The following is a 21702-nucleotide window of genomic DNA, read 5'->3' as shown; positions in this document are numbered from 1 at the left end:
ACATGGGACACACAACACACACAGAGAGAATCATGGGAAACGTACAACATGGGAACACAGAACACATATTGACACATAGGTGTACAAGTTCAAACACAGACTACCATTTGGCATACTTGGCACATTGCTCTCTTCCCATGCTCAAATCTTTCCCTCTCTTTTCAAAAAGTGAGCTTGCATTTGGACTTCATGTTAAGAAAAAACTCAGGCCTGCCGCCTTTATTGTTGACACAACTACACTCCTCCCAGCCTTTGACAATCTCCTACTCTGGTCTGGGCCTGGCTGAGTGCAGGGTGGGGGAAATCTGGCACAAGGAGATGTTGAGGCGCCACCTCGTGGTAGGATCTCACAACTGCAGCTCGCGTTTCCTTTTCTCCCTGGCAGCTGCATAACCAGGAGCAAGCTTGGTCTCTCCAAGTTAGCCTAGACCTGCCCTGCATTCCGGGGCCCCAAATTCTCTCACCACCCGTCTCTAAAGTACAGAGCTCAGTCTTCCTTGTATTATGAGTTTTTTTTACCAGGTTTATCACTGCATGAGGGAGAGTACTTGGAGAGCAGGGATAACGGCTGGTTGCCCCTCCTTTGGAGTAGTCTTCTCTTCACTTCCCGTGATCTCAGTCACTCCCATGACTTTTAAGGACCATCTATACTGAGAACTTCAAAACTGTCACTCACCCAGACCTTTCTCTGAGCCCCAGATCACAGAAAGCAACTGCCCACTGGATATTCCACAAGCAGCACAAATTCACCATTTACCAAAATGAGCCTATACTTTGCACAAACCTGTTTCCCAGTGTTCCCCATGACAGTGAATGGCCTCCTTAACCACTTAGTGGCCCAGCTCAGGAATCTGGAGTCATCCTTGGCTCTTCAACCTACTTGACTTTCAATTAATCACCAAGCTCTATGAATTCACTCCTACCTATATTTTCTCCATCCTCACTGCTGCTGGCTTAGTTCAGACTTATGACCTCCCCTCTGAGCTCCTTGCCTCAGTCGTCCCTCTTGCAGCCAAAATCATCTTTCTAAAATGCACACTGGATCACATTCAATCTGCTCAAACATCAGTCTCAGCATTATCCCACACCTAAGCTTCTTGACACGCACAGCAGGATTTGTAAGGTCTGGTCCATGCCCACTGGTGCGACCTCATCTTCTACACTCCTCACACTCTCCGGTGCAGCAGTAATGACCTACTTGCAGTTCCTAAGCTTGCGTGCCTTTATACCTGCTGTTCCTCTGCTCGTCCACCTGGCAAGCCCTCCTCACACTCAGATCTCAGAGCACATACTTTCTCTGAATTTTCCTGGACTTATTAAGACAGGCTGAGGAGCTCTTAGGCTCCAGCCACACTTTGTTCAGATCCTCCCATAGAAGCAACTGTTCACACCTTTCAGAGCTCTCTGTTGCCTTTCCTGTTTCCCCTCTAGATTTTAAGCTGCTGAGGGCAGGGCAGGGTCTATCTTTTTGTATTTTTCAGGGATTTCACGGAATCCATGCTATGAACATGACTTTCAGTATATCGAATAAATGAATGAATGTTCCTGTCTATGCACAGCCAACCATAGGTTGGCACTCAGGAAGAGCAGGACTTGTAAGGAGTGAATGCTTGTAGGCTTGAGGGCTTAGGTGGAAAGGAGTCTGCGTCTGGTTCCTGTCTGACAACTTTGGCTCAGGCCTGGTGAGGCAGTGGGTGCTCTGCTCATCTCCTGCTGAAGTACCTAGGCCCTTCCCCTCCTCACTTGACATAGAGCAGAGGTGAACAGCTGGTGGCCTGAAAACCACATTTGGCCTGCCAATGTTCTGTTGGGGTAGCAGTGATTGTATTTTTTAAAAATCAACATTCAAAAATCAAATTTCACATAAAAATTACGATTTCTGATTTCTCTTCAAAAATTGGAGGATATAGCAGTGCCACTTGGCAACAAACTGCTGACATGGAAGGGCAGCACTTCATCTGTACACCAGAGACCAGAGCCCCAACTAGGCCTGGCCACAGCAACACCCCCATCAGCAGCCTTGCCCTAGCAATGAAGGGGTAGGCTGAGAAGTTGGATGGCCTATGTGGAGTCTTGGCTCTGGCACTTACTACCTGCAACCCTCTGAGCAACTCCCCTATCTATGCCTAAGTGTGTTCACCTGTATAATCAGGATAATGCCTGCTTCATAGGATTCTTGGGTGGGCTGAGTAACACTTGTGAAGTATGCCTAGCAGAGCATGTGTTCAGCAAATAGTAACTGTGAGCTGCTGGAACCTGGGAGAGAAGGTGCAGGACAGACCACACAGGAACCGTCTTGTCACCAATGAACATTTATTGAGTGTCCACATGTGCACAGCTTTGAACTTGGCGATCACAGAACGCACTGGGGGAGGGAAGGGGGGAGCAAGAAATCAGGTGTGTGTGTGGGGGGGGGTCCCCCTGGGTTCATAATAAAGGTAGTTCCTGCTGGAGCCGCCAGTCGCGTCTCTCTGCAGAGAGGAGTCCTAAGCAGGGGTGGATTTAAAGCCAGGCACCATGACGGCAACGGGGTGCAATCACTAGGGAAACATGCGGCTTTAGGGGAAGTGTCCCTCCTGTTCCTGGCTCCAGCCAGGCCAGATGGCACCAGGGGGACAGGGATCAGATGCTCAGGTGTCCAAGCAGGGATAAGGACAGGCAAAATAAATAACCCCCCAACCCCCATCATCACTCTGCTGCAACACGACACAAAAGCTTAGAGACCCAGGCCCAAGGGTTTCTGGGTCCCCTCAGGGAAGCTCAGGTGGACGGAGTTTTCCCCACCCCCCACCAGGCCTGTCTGCCCCTAAAAGGATGGGGCAGTTTAGACCCTGGGTCACTGAAGTTGACAGGAAGAACTGCGATGTCAATGGCCTGAGCCTGCTCTCTGCCCACGAGGGCCAAGGGCAAGAACCAAATGGCCAATTTAAAGGACGTGGACCTGGGAGGCCAAAGGGGCACCACAGCCTAGGGGAGCCCACGCCCTGGCCGGCAGGGCACATGGGCTGAGGCAGCCAGCTCCTGCCAGCCCTGTCCCACCCTGAGGCCTCCCTCTTGTGGGGGAGCCAGACATCAGGCACAATGACACCTAGTGCCCCCCTCCCTGGGGGCTGCTCCAACCTTCCGGGGCCTGGCAGGCACAGCCACGTTGATTTCCAAGACAATCCCCGCCCAACTGGGCCCAGGGGGCGGGACACAGTTCCTTACACTTGAAGGGTGGGCACAATGCCCTTGCCCTTGGAAAAGCCAGAAAGCTGGGGTGTGTGGGTGGGAGTCTGGAGAGGGGGGATCCAGTTTGGGGGCTTCAGGGAAGATGCCTCCTCCCTCCTTCCCTCGCTGCCCGCCCCCAGTGGACATCCCTTCAGGGCTCCGACAGGCATTGCTCCAGGGCGGCCATCCGATAGTGGCTGGCTGTCTCCTCACCGGCCTGCAGCCTCATGGCCTCCCGGCACAGCCGGTTGGCCCGTGCCAACTCAACCAGGACGCCCTGATAGGCGGCTACCATCTCGGGTTTGACAGAGTTGGGGCTGACACTGCCCAGCAGCTGGAGCAGCTCCTGTGGCCAGCGGGAGCGCAGGGCAGCGGGGGCCAGCCAGGGCAGCAGTGGCACGCAGCCTGTGAAGGCCTGCATGCCCAGGAACCAGAGCTCCTGCAGATCAGCCCAGATGCCCTCGTAGTCAGGGGACAGGGCCAGCACTGCCTGGTCTGAGCCAGGCGTGGCCCGTGCCACGTGGGATTGTGATAGGAAGAGGATGGCGGCCGCGAAGAAACCTCTGGATGCTGGTGTTCCCTGAAGAGCTGGAAGGCAAGCAGGGAGTGGGGGGCATGAAGCAGATGGGCCAGCTGCTTTGCCAGACCCTTACTTTCCCTTCCTGTGTGGGCACATTCAGGGAGCCGAATAATAGTCTGGAATCAACCTGCCTAGGTTTGAACCCTGCCTTTGACTTCACTGTGCGACCCTGGGTAATTCACTTTTCTGGGTCTCGTTTCTTCACTTGTAAAATGGGACCAATTGTGCCAATCTTAGAAAAATCTGCTGTGAGAATTAAATGTAATTATCTTGGAACATTCAATGTCATGGTCAGAACTACCGAAAGTCTGAGCAGTGACGTGAGCAGCTGCTGGGCCTAGGGGCTCCTCAACAGGGTAAGGAGGTTGCATCAATTTGACTCTTGGGCCAGGAGAGGGCGCCAAAGGGGACTGGGAGCTGGTAACTCGGCTTTGCTTACCTGTGGGCTGAGGGTCACCCCTGCACTGCAGACTCTGCCCCAGGGGCTGTTAATCTAACCTGGTGGCATTTGTGGGTGAACCAGCACTGGGGTTCTACTCAGGGGCTATGGTGATACAGTTGGGACTGAGTACGCGCAGGGGCTGGAGAGCAGGGGGTGCTCCTGGTCCACTGGGACTTGCTCATCTTCCAACTGTTGGGTACCCTGCTGGGATCCCCACGTAGGGAAGAGAGGCAGCTGAGGGTATAGGCTCGTTACACCCCGTTCCTGGGCGTCTGCTCAGCTCCTCCAACCTGACAGATGGGGCACAGGGAACAGGCAGGGACAGAGGGACCCAAGCAGACACCCACAGCCAAAGTGGGAGACATGGCGGGCTGGCAGGGGCTGGAGGGGCTGGCCTTCCCCCTGCACATGGCCAGAGTAAGGCAGGGCTGGGGAGAAGGTATGTGCAGAGGAGCACCAAGCGCTGAAGCCTGTCACGAGGGGGTGAGGCGCTGAGCAGAGAAAAACCTCAATGGAGATAAGTCAGGTATCTGACTCAAGGCCTGGTTGGGGGCGGCTCCTCCACCTTGGAAACACTGGATTCAGATTCCTTGGGCTGCTGGGAGTAGGCCTGTACTTACACCCACCAGACCTTGCCTTAAAAGTCTTCAGAAGGAAGAGAATGTTATCATTTTGGAAAGAAGGGTGGGGTGAGGGATGGAGACATACTTTAGAGTTCGTCTGGATAGGAAAATTCTGTAAAACCATTCTCTGAAAATGGTGACATGCCCAGAGGCCAGCAGGTCCACCCAGGTTGTCTATCCCATCCATTAGGTCTGGGTCCCCAGGACTTACCTGGAGAGGTGCTAAGGAGCCGGGCCATGAGGAGGCCCAGGGTGGCCACGTTGGCAGCCAGAAGCAGCCTCCCCTGCTGCTGCACTAGTGCGGGCAGTGACGTCATCAGGGTGTTCATAAGAGACGTGAAGCAGGCATCTCGCCTGAGGAGAGAGGGATAGAAAGATGGGGGGAAGAGAGGAGGTTAATACAGAGTCAGACCAAGCCCTGGGAAAACCTGGGATCCTGGGCTCCCAGCTTCATCAGGCCCGGGTTTGGCAAGAAATTAGGCAACAGGGTGGAGAGTTAATTTTGGGCCCCATTCATGGCATCTGGGGAGCGGAGACTGGGTTATGGCTGAACCAGGTAGATGTGCCGAGGAGTTCCAGAGATGCCACAGCCTCGTGTGGGGTGGCTCTGTCTATTCTGAGACTCTTTCATTCTAACACTAACAGGGACCCACGGGCACAGGGAAGCAAAGCAGGAGATGAAGATTTGGGGCAAGTTTGAGTAACCCCTTTCTCCCCCCGCCCACTTCCTCCGACCTTCTCCCGGCCTCACTTGATCAGCCCTGGTGCAGTGACCACGAGGTTGAGGAAGATGTGGCAGCAGGTCTGCAGGCCGATCTCCACACTGTCGGGCAGCACTGAGGTGTCATGGCCGGGGGATGTGAGTTCCCACTGCTGCAGGAAATACTTGCAAAGAAGTGAGGGGGCCCCCTCTTTGATCAGGATCTCCCGGGGCCCATCTTCGACTGTCAGGTGGCACCAGCCGGGCAGAAGGAGTCTGGGGGCGTGGAAGGGACAGAAATGTGAGGGGTAGGGAGAGATTCCCTTTTTGGGGGCACCCCACCTAAGAAAAATGGAAGTAGGGGAAAAGGACACGTCCTCATACATCCTGCACAAGAAGCACAGCTTTGGAGTTGCACAGGCCTTGGTTCAAACTTGGGCTCTGCCACATGGTGTGAGTGTGGCCAAGTGACTTTAACTTCCTTGAGTCTCAGTTTCTTCATCCTGAAGATGTGGATGAGATTTACGCCATAGATTTGCTGTGTGGACCCAATGAGATTTTCGTAAAGAGTATAGAAAAATGCCTGGCACGTAGTAGATACTCAGTAAGCATGAGTTCTCTCTTTCTAGAGAAATCGGGGGTTGGCAAGTGAGACTTGGCAGCCTAGGAGTCCTGTGGGAACAAGCCCCCCAACACAAACAGAAATAATCCTCAAGGCAATCTCATGCCCCAGTCAGGAAGCCCAGCATAGCCCAGTCTGGGGGGAGAGGAGGTGTCCCTCTGTTACACTTTTCTTTACAACAGTGTGGCTGGACAGATTGTAACTACGAACTCACCGGAGAGCATCCCCTGGCCAGGTAGGCCCTGGGGTGGTGGGGGAGATGGCCAGGGTAGCCACCTGCTGAGAGAGGTCATTGGCTTCCTCCGCCTCCTCGTAGAGGGTCTTGGCATAGCGGACGAGGAAGGGCAGCAGCTGGCAGACCTCTTTGCGCAGAGATGAGGTCTCCTCAGCCAGCCAGGCACCCAGGATCCGCACCGAAGCAAACACAAAGGGCTCCTTCTGCTTTTCTGGCCCCACCTGTTGCCGTAGGATCCCCCTTGAGATGGAGCAGAACCAGAGCCCCTGCCCTGCCTTGACAGCATGTCGACCAGCCTTGGAATAACACAACTAGAAGGGAATTCTGGCCTGGGAGCCCTTCAGAGGCAGACCCTGTGTACTCAGCACCTAGAACGTGGTAGGGACGCACCCAACAGGGGCCTGGTACAGAGCAAGCCCTCAGGGCATGTCTGCTGAGCTAACTGGACTTCAGGTGACAGGACTTTGCACTCACTGGGACTCAACTTGTATTCCCCCTGCCCCCCCACCTCCAAAGTATCTCAGGGCTAAAAAGAAACTCAGAGGTCCAGAACCAAGTAAACACTCCCTCTACAGCAGCTCTGACCTGGGAGGCATTCGCTAAACCTCTTCAGAGGCCAGACTGCAGGTAGCCATGCTGCTTTTCCCCACAGGGTTACAAGTTTGTATGTGCATGTATGTAAAACAATGCTATATGAGCAGAACAGACGGCTTCGATTGTGTGTGTGTGTGTGTGTACTGGGGGGAGGGCTGTGAGTGGGAGGTTACTGTGTTGTGTGTGCGTGTGTGTGTACTGTGATAAGTGCACATATGGTGTGTGGTATGGTGCTTATGTGGAGGCACGGGGAGGGTGTGGAGGCTTGGTCACACACTACTCCCAGGGAAGTGCATTGTCGCTGTCTCTCCATTACTCAGAGGTGCAGGAGCTCCACTTCCCCCTTTTCCTTGGTTCTGGCTCCCCCCCACACTGGATTCCTCTGTGGGCCACTGCACCCTCACCTGCTGCAGGTAGTGGATGACAGCTCCGATGGCCTCCTTCATGATGCTCACGAGCTGCACCTTCTGTGGCTCCTTAAGCAGTGACTGCTCACAGCGGGTGCATTCCTGGATCCCCAACTCCATGAGGGCATAGCAGGCAGTCACCACATCTTCTTTCACCTCTGTGCCTGTCTCCTCCAGTGCCAGCCGTACCTCCACGCACGCCAGATTCACCAGCAGGGCCAGGAACTTGCTCCCGGAGCTGCCCGCTGGGATCCAGTCGGAGCCACAGGCGTGCGCCAGGCGTGCTGCCAGCTTTAGTGCGGGGTTGCGCTGCCAGGAGCTCAGCTTGCTGCCCAGGATGCGTGCCAGCCCAGCCTGCAGATCCCGGAGGCATTCAGAGGGCACGGTTGTCGGGGGCAGAAAGATGGGCAGCAGCTGGCAGAGCTCAAACTTGCTGGCATCCTCAGCTTTCTGGAAATCTTCACTGAGGCCCCGCAACACAGCCAGCAGGTCAGGCTCTGCCTCCTTCCAGCACTGTGTCTCGGCAGCAGCCAGCAGCCCCACCAGGAGTGCCAGGGCCTGGTCAAAGCCATAGCCATGCCCCAGGTATGCCTGACACAGGGCAGACACGGTGCCACCAGCAATGAGGTGCCGGGGCCCACGGGGTGTGCCTGCCATAGCCGTCAGGCACTGGTAGGTGTCATCGATCATGGAACGGCGGGCAGCATCATCAGGGTCCCCCCGGGTTGTGAGGAAGGTACTAAGGATGGGGATCTTGTTCAGGACCTGGGGGTGGGCAGCCAGTTCAGGGTCACTGCAGAAGCAGGCCAGCAGGGCCACACCCAGGGCTCGGAGAACGTGGTCGGGGCATCCATCAGGTGCCTCCTTGGTGGTCAGGAGACGATTGGGGAAAGTGAAACCTACAGCATCGAAGATCCGTCGCCGAGTTTTGGCATCGATGTCACCTGCTTTTACTGCCTTGGTCACCTGAGGGGGGGCAGTATGTGCTATCAGCAGGGCGAAAAGAAGAAGTGGCAAAGACTGTCCCCTGCACCCTGGGGAGTTCAATATTAGCAGGATTAGGTTATGTAACGGGACTCACTCTGGGGTTGGGAAGCCTCCCAGAGGTCACTTCATCCAGTTCCTTCCTTCTCCCTGGAGACAGATAGGTATGACCTCCGGGATCCCTCACCTATGATTATTCCGTGGAAGGGAGGTCCAGGCCTCCTCAACTATTTACCCTTGTTCTGCCGTCTTATCACCTGGTCAGTTGGGAAGTTCTTCCTGATGTCTAATCTAGATGCCCACAACCTGAGTTGAAAGGGGCTTAGAACTCAGTGTTTAAAATCCTCCAAGGATTTCGAGTCCCTTCTTAATTGCTCTCTCTGGAGAAGTCTCGGATCCATTCCCGCCACCTTCTCAGGGGAAATGGCTCCTGTGTCTCGCTGCTCTGCCTGTCAAAACATTTCCCCTAACATTGCACCTAAACACCTCCTCTGCTGCAGTGTGAGCCCTTGACTCCAGAGCCTTCTCCCTGTTGCCATGGCAAACAAGCAGCGGCTGTACTCCCTCCTCCCTTCACCCCCCACACACCAACCCCTCCTTCCCAGCACTGCAGCTCTTGCTCTGCTGTCCCCAGCTTGGGTTCCTCCAACAGGGCCAAGCCTGGAACCAGCTCCCTTACCCTCAACCTACCTACTGCCATCCCGGCCATTCCCTGGGACCCCTTCGCAGTCACTTCCAGTCCTGCTACTCTCTCCACCCCCAGAACATTCATCCCCAGCCCTCAAGTGCTCTGCACAGTTACTACCTGCTGCTGCTATCCTATGAGTCAGCTCCCATCTGCTCTGGGACACCCGAGAGCAGACCCAGCCAGCCTCCTCCAAGGCTCCTAGGGCCATAACCCTTATTCATCCCCATTCTCCTCTTTGCCCCTGTACTCAAGGGAGCAAGAGTCCAAAGATAGGCGTCATGCTGCCTCCAGGGTTGCCTGCACGACCTATATATCCTCGGGGACTTATTGACCCCATTCCTAGAGGGCCCAACCATCCAGCCCTTCCCACCTCCCAATTTTCAGTCAGCTCCTTACTAGCAGCAGGGCTGCAAACTGCTCGCTGTCATTCTTGGCCTCACGGAGGGCTCCCAGGTAGCGCTCCAGGGTGGGGTTTCGGCCCTCTGCCTGGTTCAGAGCTGGCTCGCAATCCGAGGCCATGATGCCCGCCTTGCCCAACTGTGAACACAAGAGGGACTGAGCATCCCACTGCAGAGGAGGGGCGGGGGCGGGGGTGGGAGTGGAAGATGGAGGGAGGGATTAACACACAGGGAGGGGAGGATCAGGAGGGATGGGCTCCTCAGGACTGACCTCCCTTTAAGGGGCTGGACCTTCAAAGCTTTTGGGATGAAGGGACCCTGGTCCAAGGTCACCTCCAGAAAGTGGGAACGAAAGGACCATACATCCTGCTGCTCAGTTGGACAGCTCTCCTCACCAATCTCCTGGGGGTGGAGGGGGCTGGCCCCACTGTTCAGCTGCTCTCTGGCACCAGAAGCCTGGTTTTATCTCCCTCCACTGAGGCACACAGAGAGGGAGTGGTGAGGACAGACAGGGAGGAATGGAGACATACATGGGTGAAGTTCGATTATCCGGACTCAGGCTGACAGGAGGGAAAAGGGCATCCTAGGTTTCCTTTCCCCTCCCTTCTTCAGAAGAGACAGGAGAAAAGCTTCAACTGAAGTGAGGATGAAGGGCGCTGACCAGGGGAGGCTTGGAGTTCCCTCTGGAGACCCCACCCCTCCAGCCAGGGCTTTCAGTCGCCCCCGCAGGCACCTTGCCTCCTCTCCGTTCCCTCCCTCGGGCAGAAGCTGCAGCTGCAGCTGCAGCTGCAGCAGCAGCAGCAGCAGCAGCAGCAGCAGCAGCAGAATTAACCCCTTGCGCTCCCGCACCTCGCCCTCCCCGTCCCGCTACCAGCCTGTGGATGCCGGCAGGGGCTGGAGAAGCAAGAAAGGGTCCCAGGTAGCTCCCAGGACAACGGAGAATCCAAAAGCCGGATAATCGAAGCGGGGCTGCTGAGACGGGGAGATGAGAAAGGGAAGGAGGGTTCCTGGCGGTCACCACCTGTCCCGCCGCAGCCAGGTCACAACACGACATTGATGAAGTCACGACAGGGGCGGCGATGAGATCACACTTCACGATGGCGCGGTGATGTCACGGAGAGATCACGGCAAAATCACAACATGGGACAGCCCCAAAGATGACAGTGCAAATAAAAAAATAGCTATATATTGAAAAGGGCTGTGACAAAATGGAGTCTCGACAGGGCACGATGGTGTCGCGATATGGCGCGATGGAGTCACGATAGGGTCCCCGGGGTGTATCGGCATCGATCAGCGCCGGCTCGGAGAGGCCCCGGCTGGAATGTAGGGGAGGGCCTCAAGGGGGCTGAGCTCACCAGGCTACGGCCCCGAGCAGCGAAGTCTCCTTTCAGCGCGTTGCTCCGGGAGCCTGGGGCCGCTGCTCACGCCGCGTTGCCCACTCCTGGCTCCAGGCTGCCGCAGCTCCACCCCCACCTCCGCAACGCTCTCGACCAATCCGCGGCGGCTTCACTCCAGGCTCTGGCCAATGGCACGGCAGGGCGCTAAGCCGTGAGGGGTGCTGCCGTTGCCGCCATCTTGCTTGAGGGTATTGCCCGAGTCTGGGGCCCAGGGCTCGCGCAGGGCAGGCGAAGGCGCAGACTGCCTCTGGAGAGCGGGAGGCGACAGCGTGAAGGCTCAGGTTCCTTCGCTCGTGCATAGTTCTACCCCTCCAGCACTGCCCCTCCTCCCCCTCGGGCTCGCGGCTGGGATTGAGCTTCCGGGGGTGGGGGGGTGTAGGAGGGCTTGCTTAGCCTGAAGAGTGTATTTCCGGGTTGAGCCCGTGAGGTGGGGGGAGGCGGCGTTTCCGGCCGCTGTCGCTGTCCGGGGAGGCTGAGGCGACAGGGAGCTGTCCGGGTGGGGAGCCTGCACTACCTTCTTCCTCTTCCTCCTCCTCCGGGTGAGGGGAGCGAAGGTTGGGGTCCCGACCCCATGGACCGGGAGTTGGCGGAGGCTCCCGAGAGCCGGGGCCCCGCTGTGTGGCCCTGAGCCCGGGTAGGTGGCCGGAGGCGGCTGGCTGCCAGGCCGAGGACCACGAGCTCAGGGGAGGGGCAAGGGGGACGGGCTATTTCTGAGGGTGCACTGGCCGGGTTTTGGGACCCGGAGGTGGCGCTCCTGGCCCGGCTAGGGCAGCCAGCTGCTTCTGGCTTTACAAGTGCGGAGCTCAAGTCCCAGGCTGAACCCTGCTTCTTTCGGGCTCGGGCCTGGTCCTGCAGGTCGCTCTATCCCTTGACAGACACAGATCGGGCTCGGGGCGCTGCTGTCCTGCTTCCCTCGACTTCTGCAACCTCGCCCTTAGCTGCTGTCTCTGGTGTTTGGTGTTCCCACCAAGATAGCTAATGCAGAATAAGGGGGGCGGGGCTGAGCACGAAAGCTACTTTACGATGTGAAATCTGCCTTATTCAGGACTTGGAAAATTGCCCCACAGAGGGGTCCTGTGGTGGCTGCAGGGAGCACAAAAGTGAAATGAAGTCAAAAGAGAAACCCTCAGGCGGGAATCCAGGAAAGCTTTGCCTTCTCTTATCTCATGGTGGTTGTGCCCAACTGACAATAGATGCAGTAGGTGAAGAGCATTAGCTGACTCTTTGTGCTTTCTTACGTGATTAGCAGACTGGAAGCCAGGAACAAACTGAAAAGACGACCTCCTAGAACAATCTGTTCGTTTTTTCAGCTATTTGGGAAACAATGTCTGCAAATATAAGCAAAGCTATTCATGGCAGTCTGTTCTGTAACTTTCCTAAATATCAGACTTTTTTCAAAAAAGAGCTTTATTCTTGATTACTCACACCAGCTGAATAGGCTGCTTCAGACTTGCTCTGTCGTTGTTCAAACATATCTTATCGCTGTGTACATAAATGGAGTTCCACGTATGTAGCTGACAGACTGAACTATGATACATTCCCCATCAACCTGAAGTATTAAGTAAACATTACCCCCTGCTCTGTCTGAACAGCTGCTGCAACAGAGAGTGCTTTTATTTCGGATGTACTTGTAACGCCCTACATGCCAGAACTATTGCAAGCTTTTCTTGATTTTCATTTGTCAAGTATTGTGGGGGTGTGTGTTGTCTTCCTGGGCTGTTACCCTTTGATTTTATAACAAGCCATTTGGATCTTGGTGAAGTGTTGTTGGTGAAGGTGAAGGGTCTCTGGTCAGCAAGCCTTTGACTGGACCCTACCAGTGATTTGTGCGGTTGGGCAGTTGTAGGTTTCAGAGGAATGACCGGTTTGGTGTTCACAGGAAAATAGCTCTCCCTCTCTCTTATGCATGGTTTGTAAGACGTTGTACTTCTAATCAGCTTGCTAATCCGTGGTGTTTATTACTCCCGTTTTCAAAACCTATTCATTTCTTCAATGCTTCTATCGCCCACCTGTCATACGCTATATTGATGACAGATGTTGAGTCACCTTGAGTTTAAAATCCTTTTGTGGTAGGCAGAAATGTGTTGGATAAGACACATACACACACACCCTTTCCATCTCGGGAGGCGAGAGAAGTTGCTGGATATACTTTCTAACTTAGGCTCTATTTCTTAATCTCTTGAGCCTGTCTCTGGCTGACACACCACCTTTCTGTTCTCTGCTCCCTAACGTACAACTACAAAACAACTAGAAATAGGAAGGGATGGATGTGAAGGAGAAAGATGAGGTCTTAAGGCTCAGTGAAAGCATTTTGTTGGGTGGGCTGTACCTCAGTTTTGCAGGTTGTGTGTGTCTGTTTCCTGGTATTAGTCAGTTTTGATATCCGGCCCATGGAGTGCCAATCTCCCTGTATGCTAGCCGTGGGTGGGGGTTGTCAGTCTGTGTCATTTGCCAGGGATGACAGGTGCACATTTAGGACAGAAGATTTTTGAATTGCTTCTTCAGAACTCAGTCAACCCTCATAATGTTGCCAAAATTTATATAATACTTTATATATTATAGGAAGTTGTGTAAAAGAGAAGAAACTGATGGGAAATCATTTTTTTTCTTCTGGAAGGGACATAAACTGCCTTTAGAGTCTAGAGTTGCCAGCACAATATCTGGCACATGATAGGGCCTGGGTAAATATTTGTTGAATGTATATATGAATTCAAGTCAGAATTTGCAGGTGATTCTAGGGGTCAGGGAGGTGACACTGAACTCTAAATTGGATAGGTTTTTAAGATAATAGTGGTGGGGACAATAGCAAACTGGAGAGTGCCTGTCTGCTTAAAGACAATCACATTACAGTTTTTTAAAAACACAGCTACATAGGTCCAACCTCTTCATAAATAAGAAAGTGTGTTGGATGAAAGTCACAAAGCTGTTAGTAGCAGAACTGGAACTGAAACTCAGCTCTCTTTCAGGCTGGTACCCTTTCCATTCTTCCACATAGATGATTTTACTGTTAGACTAGAAAATAATAGAATATAAAGTGTTCCAGTTTTACAGTGGATTCATTTCACATCCCTTGCTATGTTTTTATCCTGATAATTACAGGCTATGTCAAAGCTCAGGTTTAAAATTTATGGGCAGAGATGAGCAGTGAAAGGCAAACTTGAAATATCTCCTCCCCCCAATCTATCACAGTCTCTAGTATTCCACATTTTCAGGAATCAATTACTAATTACTTGGCATAAAATTTCTTCTCTTTCTCTTTTTCTAGTGGACTGGTTCCGCCTGTGTGGAAGGCCATGGAGAAGAGGCTGGGAATCAAGCCAAGCCCTGCTTCCTGGATTTTATCAGGATTTTGTTGGCAGACATCTGTGAAGTGGTTGAGAAACTTGTACTTGTTTTATACGTGCTTCTGCTTCAGTGCTCTGTGGTTGTCAACAGGTACCATTTTCTTTATAGATTTAAGATTTTTTTATTTTTTTTTTTTAAGATTTTATTGGGGAAGGGGAACAGGACTTTATTGGGGAACAGTGTGCACTTCCAGGACTTTTCTCCAAGTCAAGTTGTTGTCCTTTCAATCTTAGTTGTGGAGGGTTCTGTTCAGCTTCAAGTTGTTGTTCTTTTCAGTCTTAGTTGTGGAGGGTGCAGCTCAGCTCCAGGTCCAGTTGCCGTTGCAGGGGGCACAGCCCACCATCCCTTGCAGGAGTCGAACTGGCAACCTTGTGGTTGAGAGGACGCATTCCAACCAACTGAGCCATCCGGTAGCTCAGCGGCAGCTCAGCTCAAGGTGCCATGTTCAGTTTTAGTTGCAGGGGGCGCTGCCCACCATCCCTTGTGGGAGTCGAGAAATTGAACTGGCAACGTTGTGTGAGAGCCTGCACTCTGTAACCAACAACTGAGCCATCCGGGAGGCAGCTCAGCTCAAGGTGCCATGTTCAATCTTAGTAGCAGGGGGCAGAGCCCACCATCCCTTGCGGGACTCAAGGAATTGAACTGGCAACCTTGCAGTTGAGAGCCCACTGGCCCATGTGGGAATCGAACCGGCAGCCTTCGGAGTTAGGAGCACGGAGCTCTAACCGCCTGAGCCACTGGGCCGGCCCTAGATTTAAGATTTTTAAAAAGGGCATTTTGTGTGAGACCTGCAGTTCATTTTAAAGACTAGTAGGAGGCAGAAAAGCAGTGTGCTAATTGACAGAAACATCCTGTTGATGGACACTTAATTGGATTTATTTATTTGTTTTGTTTTGGAACTGAAATTTAAATTGGGAGAATTGGAATGATCATTTTGAGATTTGGTGAAGGTGTAATGGAAAGAAAAAGGTTTCAAAGTTGGACAGACCTGGATCTGGCTGTTTCCACTTAATATCAATAAAACCTGGAGCAAGATAAGACCTGACTCAGAGCTTGATTTCAGAGATAATACAATTAAAGAATATAGTACAGCACTCTGAACATAGGTGCTTAGTAAATGATACTCTGCTTCCTTTCCTTTCCCAAAGGAATCAATACTTACAGGGAGAATGTGTTCCTTGCTTTTTCTATAGAAAGGGATTATGCTGATAGATTTCATAAAGTATGCTTTCCTCCTAGAGATTGTTTCACCAGGCTAGAATCTCTTGCCAGAAAAGAGTTCCAAGAAGGCTAAATTTCAAAGAATATCCTCTTTCAGTCTTTTTTTTTCTTTCAGTTCTTTTGCTGACATTGTTTCTTTCAGAGTATGAAATGTGAGAAAATAGCAATTTAAAAAAGACTTCTGAGTATGCTGCCATTCTGGGCAGTGACCAAAAACCTTCTGTTGTAGAGACCACTCTCTGGGATAACTAATCAGCCTTTTGCTCCTATAATTACAAAGGTTTCTGTTGCTGTCCTAAAGGAATTGGTGGTCATGATCTTGAGAGTCAAGTAATTACTGTGTTTAGCAATTTCAGTAGCATCGGCTTTGGGGCTTTTGTTGTCTTGCAGTGGTGGTTGATGATTGCATAATTGTAGCAGTGGAAATTGCAGTTGACAGAAAGCTGACCTAAATGTTTTTTAACCGGATGATGCTTTGCTGGGACAGCTATTTCAGGCCAACATTTTATGTAAGATCATTTGAATTTAATAAGTAACTGATTTAGCACCACCAGAGTAGGAAGACCACATTTTTTTGAAATGCATCTACCACACAGACCCCTGGTTATAAACATTGCATATCTTATCTCATTTAATCTTCATGATAACCCTAAAACAGATAGGTTTATTCTCATTTTATAGATAAGGAAATTGAGGCCCCCAAGGGGCAAAATGACTTGACCAAGGTCACACAGCAAGAAATGACAGAGCCAGGATTCTAAACCCAGGTTTGTCCATTCTGAGCTCATGCTCTTTTTCTTCTGCAACTGTGCCTCCCAGCCACAGGTGATCTTTTGGAGGACCAAAGACCTTTTTTTTTTACCCTGAACCCTTATAAGCAGCCTGTTATTTGAGGGATTCCAAGTACAGAGAAGGAAGAAGCATTTCCGAGTGTTACTGTATTGTTCATCCTAGTACTTGGTTAGACTTAGTACTGTGGGTTCATTGGGCTAGTCTTAGTATTCCTTGAGCTTGGTGCTTAAAAACAGCACTCTTGTGAGTAGATTGAGTGTAAAGGTGCAAAGGTGGTATTGTTAGAAGTGGTTCTGGTGGAGATCAGATTATACCACTGTCAGTTTAGAAAAGTTTGCAGCTTTTACCATGGAAGAACCAAGAACCTTGTGTGTTCAAACTGAGGGAACATGCAAACAACGCATGATAGATTTGTCATATATTTTAATTTATCAGAACTCTTTCTTATTAATTAAAATAACCACAATATCCTAACAAAAAATGAATAAAGGCCATAGAGAGTACCATAAATAAATAAGAAATTAAAATTATTTATAAAAATTTAAAAAATGTTCATTCTTACTACTAACCAAAGAGCTGCAGATTAAAATGAGAAAGCCTTCTTAATCGATCATATTGACGAAGATTAATGTAAAAATATCCAGGGATGATGTGGTTGCTCTTATATTGTGCTGGGGAGTTTGAACACAGAGCTTTTTGGCATAAATATCAAGATCTTTAAAAAAAAAGTTCATGTCCTTTGATTTAATAATTTCCCTTTCAGGAATGTATCTCAAGGACACATTTGGATGTGAATGAGAGCATTTATCAACACTCATTTATTCTATGTTGCAAAACATTGCCACAACTGCCCAACAATAGAAGGGTGGGGAAATTATGGCATATCCACATGGAATATTATCTAATCTCAAAATTAATATTTTAGAAGAGTAAGTACATGGAAAAATGCTCCTGTGTTAAGTGATAAAAGACACATAACTGCATATTCATTATAGTGCCAATTTTGTGAAAAGAAAAAAATATTTTTATATAACAGAAAATAGTCTGAAACAAGATATATAACTAAACGTTTACGTATTTCTTGAATAGTGGAATTATCTCTTTATGCTTTGTATTCCAGATGTTTTTTTCAGCGTACATGCATAACTTTATTTTTTTTTTAAACAAGGGGGTGGAAAATCCTACCTGAAAAAGCAACAACAAAACAGCAGAAACCTATTGTTGGTAGCCTGAGTCAGTATTTACCCATGAGTTTGTTCAGTTTTTACCTGTGCTCTTAAGTTTTCCCTGATAAAATACATTCTTGATTGTTTGCTGTTGTCATTTAGCTCATGTAGTGTATGGATTATTGCTGAAAAACTCATCAAAATCAGGCAGGTCTCCAGTTATCACCATTCCTGTTTGCCACTTAGCAGTTTACTCCCTCTCAGGTAGAGCCCAGGCACACATTGGCTTACATATGATGAACTTCTGTTTTATTCCTGCTTTTGGGTTCAATGCTGAAGCCCACTGCTAGAAAACAGTGATAACAATTTGTCTGATAAAAGATTCTCTGTGTTTTCCTTGTGGGCCATTGAACCACTATTTTAATGTTAGTGTTAAATGGCTTGAAAAATAGCATTTTGGACATGGGGGTTATCAGTATTTGGAGATAAACGAGGTGACCCCCCCCAAATTTGGAAATTCCTGCAATAGACTGTCAGCTTCCTGAAAGTAGGACTTTGCCTCTTTTACTTATGCTAGGTATTCCTAGCAAGAACCAACAGCTGGGCACATAGTAGATGCACCATGAAAATATTTGTTAACTGAGTAAATTAATAAATTAGCAATAAGGGTAACTGTGCTTTGAGAATTAAACTTTAAAGTCAGCATAGTCCATCATTTGAGAGTTAAAGTTTCGACTCAACAATATCAAAGCAGAGGTATATGAAGGTACCTTAAGGAGACACAGTGCCTTTGAGACTAGAAGATCTGGTAAAAATAATAACGTATTAACATATTTAAAGGAAGAATGTGTACATCTGAAAGTTATGTGTGCATGTATGTGAGGGATGGAGAGGGTCTGAATCGGCCCTGGGAACCTAAAACGAGTCACTGAGGCTAATGTAGGCCTGAAGCTAAAAATTGGCTATGAAAACTTTTACTGATGCTCCCCTGCTTCTGGGAAGTGGATTACATAGCTGTTTTGAGTATAGAGAAAAAGGACTCAATTCAGGACCAGTTTTTGAGAACTCACGAGGAGTATAGATTTAGGCTAGGCATAAGGGTAATAAAGATGAGTACAATTCCTTCCCTGGAAGAACTCCCAGTTTAATGAGGAGATAGATAATATAAATACTATGATGTCGTAATTGAAAAGATAGAGAGATGCAGTGCCCAGAGTGCTTCTGAAACCAGAGAGGAAATATTCAGCTTAGAGGTGATGGGGGAGAACTGAGAAATTCTCTCCAGACAAGCTGATGCCTGAACAGATTTTTGAAGGATTCGAAGGGTATTTCCAGGCCATGGGAATGTAAGAACAAAGGCACAAAAGTGTGAAACAGCCTGGTATATAGCAGAAAATCTGTAAGCAGCTTAGTGTTGCGGAATATAAAGAGCAAAGCTTGAATGAGAGCTCCTGAGAGGTAGATGGTGGCCAGGTAATGAAGGATCTGGTATACTATGCGAAGAAGCTTTGATTTTAATCTTTTTAGGTAGGTGGTCTGCAAATTTTCTTGATTACGTACTCTAATCCATAAAAAAGTTGAGGATGTACTCCAGTATATGTGTATGTATACATAATAACAAGTACCATTGTACTAATGTCTTATGTATATGAGATGCCAAAAACAAAAATTTAAGGGGATCTACTAAAAACAAATACAAAGTTTTAATGTTTTCTTTTCATACCCCAGTGATTGTCTTGTGCAACTCTTGAAAACACTCTACTTTGGAGATCATTGCCTTAGGGAATTGGGAGCTATTGAAAATTTTAAGCAGAAGAGTAATAGTGGTTAATTTCTGATCATTTTTGCTGGAATATGGAAGAATTATAATGGTGGGGATGGGAAGAAGATGGAAAGGGGAGGGAGGGCAGGGCTGGGGCTAGAGGTAAGGATATCTGTTAGGAAGTGAATCAAGTAGTCCAGGAGAAAATTGATGAGGCTGTCTGTCTTCAAGGAACCTTTCGCACTGAAGAGAGAAATTTTACTCAATACGAATCAGTAGTAGTAGTGTTAAACAGATGGGTAGAATTTAGGAGTTCTGTAGTAAGAGATTAAAGGAGGTCATTTTTTTAAGTTGAGATATAATATAACCATTAATATCTAATTCTAGAACATTTTCCTAACACCCCAGAAGAAACCCTGTACCCATTAGCAGTCACTCCCCCTAGCTTCTGGAAACCACTAATCTACGTTCTGACCCTGTGGATTTGCCTATTCTGGACATTTCCTATAAATGGATTCATACAGTGTGTGGCCTTTTATATCTGGCTTCTTTCACTTAGCATAATGTTTTCAAGGTTCATTTCATGTTGCAGCATGTATTAGTATTTCATTCCTTTTCATGGCTGAATAATATTCCATTGTACGGCTATACCACATTTTGTTTATGTACCTAGGAGTGGAATTGCTGGATCACATGGTAGCTCTTTAACTTTTTGTTTTCTACAGCAGCTACACCATTTTACATTCTACCAGCAATGTATGAGACTTCCAGTTTCTCCATGTCTTTGCTAACACTTGTTATTGTCTGTCTTTTTGATTATAGTAGAGGAAATTATTGAAGTTTAGAAAAATCAGGGAGGGCTTCATGGAGGAAATGGAACTTTGCTTGTGCATAATACATGTCCAGTTTGCCGATAGACACAGTAAGAAACAGCACTGGTAAAACAATGAGATGGATACAGATCATTCATTTGTTCTTTTTTTTATTATTATTATTACATATTCATTCAACAAGTATTTATTGAACCAGGCATGTTCTTTGTGAGGAATCTCTAGCCAGGTCCTTGGCTTAGTCTGCCCAGCCAGGAAAGCTTTCTGAAAGAGTAGAGTACATGTGCTGTCCCCATTCTCCCACTTCTGTTCTCCTCTGAATCCAGTGAGGTCCTGGCTTCTGCCCAAACCTTGGTTTTCGCTAAGGGAACCAGTGACCTTCCTAGTTGGGGACCTTTACTTGTTTGTCACCTTACTTAACATCTGTGCTGCATCAGACACCTTTGCATACTTTTTTCTCGAGACCCTTTCCTCAGTTGCCTTAAGTTACACCTGCCTTCCAGCTGATGCATTGAGCTTTCTAATTATTCTTCCCTCGCTCCCTTCTTAGCTTGTCTCTTGAATGTTTTGTTCTTCAGGGTTCTGTTTCTACCCTTTCTTGTCTCAATCTTGTACGCTCTCCCTTGGGAAATCTCATTTCCTCCCAAAATTGTAACCTGTGTGCTCACTACTCCCAAATCTATAATAGTTTATTCACTTCTCTCTGGGCTCCAGACCACATAGTCACCTCAGTGTCACACGTCTCCAACTGGATGTCTCATAGCTACCTCTAACTTAACATAGTGAAACTGAACCCATGATCTTTTACCCCTCTTCCTTCTCTTTAATATCCTAGAACCGTGAAAAGACCACCTCCACTTGTGTTCTGAAGTAGAAATCCCTGAGTCATTCTGTACTCCTTTCTCTCCTCCACATTCAAATCATTGTTCGTGGCGTGCCATCTCATGTTTCCAGGCAGAGTGCTCCATTCCTCTCCATATGCCATTGTCATTGTGCCTGATGTATTCTGATTCAGGTAAACATGAGCTCCTTTGTGATGCTTTCCCTGAGGCCCCTGGTTTGAACTTGTTCTTATATTCTCATAGTATCTGTACATCTCTGTCTTATACCATGTTATACCGTGAGGTTTTATGCTTTGTGAGGAGAGGTTCAGAGTAGGTCTTGCTCTAGAGTATGACCTACTCTAAGGTGAGGCCTTTCTGGCATCTTCTGGTCTACAGTGTTAATGTGATTTCTTTGCTCTGGCAGAGCTGAAACTCCGAAATGCTCCTACCTCCTTCCCCCAGCACTGTTTGCCCTCTGGTGATTCTGCTTTCCTTTCAGCATCTACTATCTAAATAAACTTCAGGTGGTCTTGCCCTGTGCCTTTACATCCCACCCCTCAGCCTGGCACGGGACCTTCCCAATGGATTTCTGGGGTCCCCTCTTTTCACTGCTCCTTCCTCTCCAGTGTCTCACCACTCAGACTCTAGCCAAACTCAGATCTCTGCTTCTTGGGCTTGGTGAGATCCCTCTGTTCTGTTTGGGTTCCGGCTTTCTGTGCCCTGGTTGGGAAGTTGTCCTTTAACAGAGAACTAGGCGATTGTAGGGCTCACTTCAAGTCTCCCTTGTCTCAGGGACTGTAGCTTTTACTGCTTGTTATGTTCTCAAAACAGTTATTTTGTACGTTTTGTCCAGTTTTATAGTTATTTATGGTGGATGGTAGT

The 21702-nt window shown here is 49.2% G+C and overlaps 2 protein-coding genes across 9 annotated transcripts in view; one reads left to right on the top strand and one right to left on the bottom strand.

The window, feature by feature from the left end:
• Window positions 1-2296: 2296 nt before the first annotated feature.
• Window positions 2297-11233, bottom strand: NCDN (neurochondrin). 6 transcript variants are annotated; one of them, XM_074334383.1, is made up of 9 exons: window positions 10839-10917; window positions 10359-10455; window positions 9755-9958; window positions 9482-9622; window positions 7411-8379; window positions 6392-6633; window positions 5607-5831; window positions 5067-5209; window positions 2297-3798 (listed from the first exon to the last, which is right to left on the bottom strand). In XM_074334383.1, the coding sequence occupies exons 4-9, from the start codon at window positions 9602-9604 to the stop codon at window positions 3362-3364; spliced, it is 2139 nt and encodes a 712-aa protein (XP_074190484.1). In that variant the 5' UTR covers window positions 9605-9622; window positions 9755-9958; window positions 10359-10455; window positions 10839-10917; the 3' UTR covers window positions 2297-3361. The 6 variants fall into 6 exon arrangements, with proteins under 6 accessions (XP_074190484.1, XP_074190485.1, XP_074190483.1 ...); XM_074334384.1 differs by lacking the exon at window positions 9755-9958 and having other exon boundaries at window positions 10333-10455; XM_074334382.1 differs by lacking the exon at window positions 9755-9958.
• KIAA0319L (KIAA0319 like) overlaps window positions 11041-21702 on the top strand; it is an 87233-nt gene continuing 76571 nt past the window's right edge. The window contains exons 1-2 of one of the 3 annotated variants that reach the window (XM_019726497.2): window positions 11041-11161; window positions 14146-14315. In XM_019726497.2, coding sequence (XP_019582056.2) covers window positions 14174-14315 — 142 coding nt within the window. In that variant the 5' untranslated portion in view covers window positions 11041-11161; window positions 14146-14173. Of the gene's footprint in view, window positions 11162-11306; window positions 11515-14145; window positions 14316-21702 lie in introns of those variants that run through there. The other 2 variants (XM_019726495.2, XM_019726494.2) reach the window with 2 other exon arrangements.

The sequence above is a fragment of the Rhinolophus sinicus genome, linkage group LG06 (assembly GCF_036562045.2).
Source record: "Rhinolophus sinicus isolate RSC01 linkage group LG06, ASM3656204v1, whole genome shotgun sequence".
Lineage (NCBI taxonomy): Eukaryota > Metazoa > Chordata > Mammalia > Chiroptera > Rhinolophidae > Rhinolophus > Rhinolophus sinicus.
Note: the sequence above shows the minus strand (reverse complement) of the source record. Positions and strands in the feature narration are given on the sequence as shown.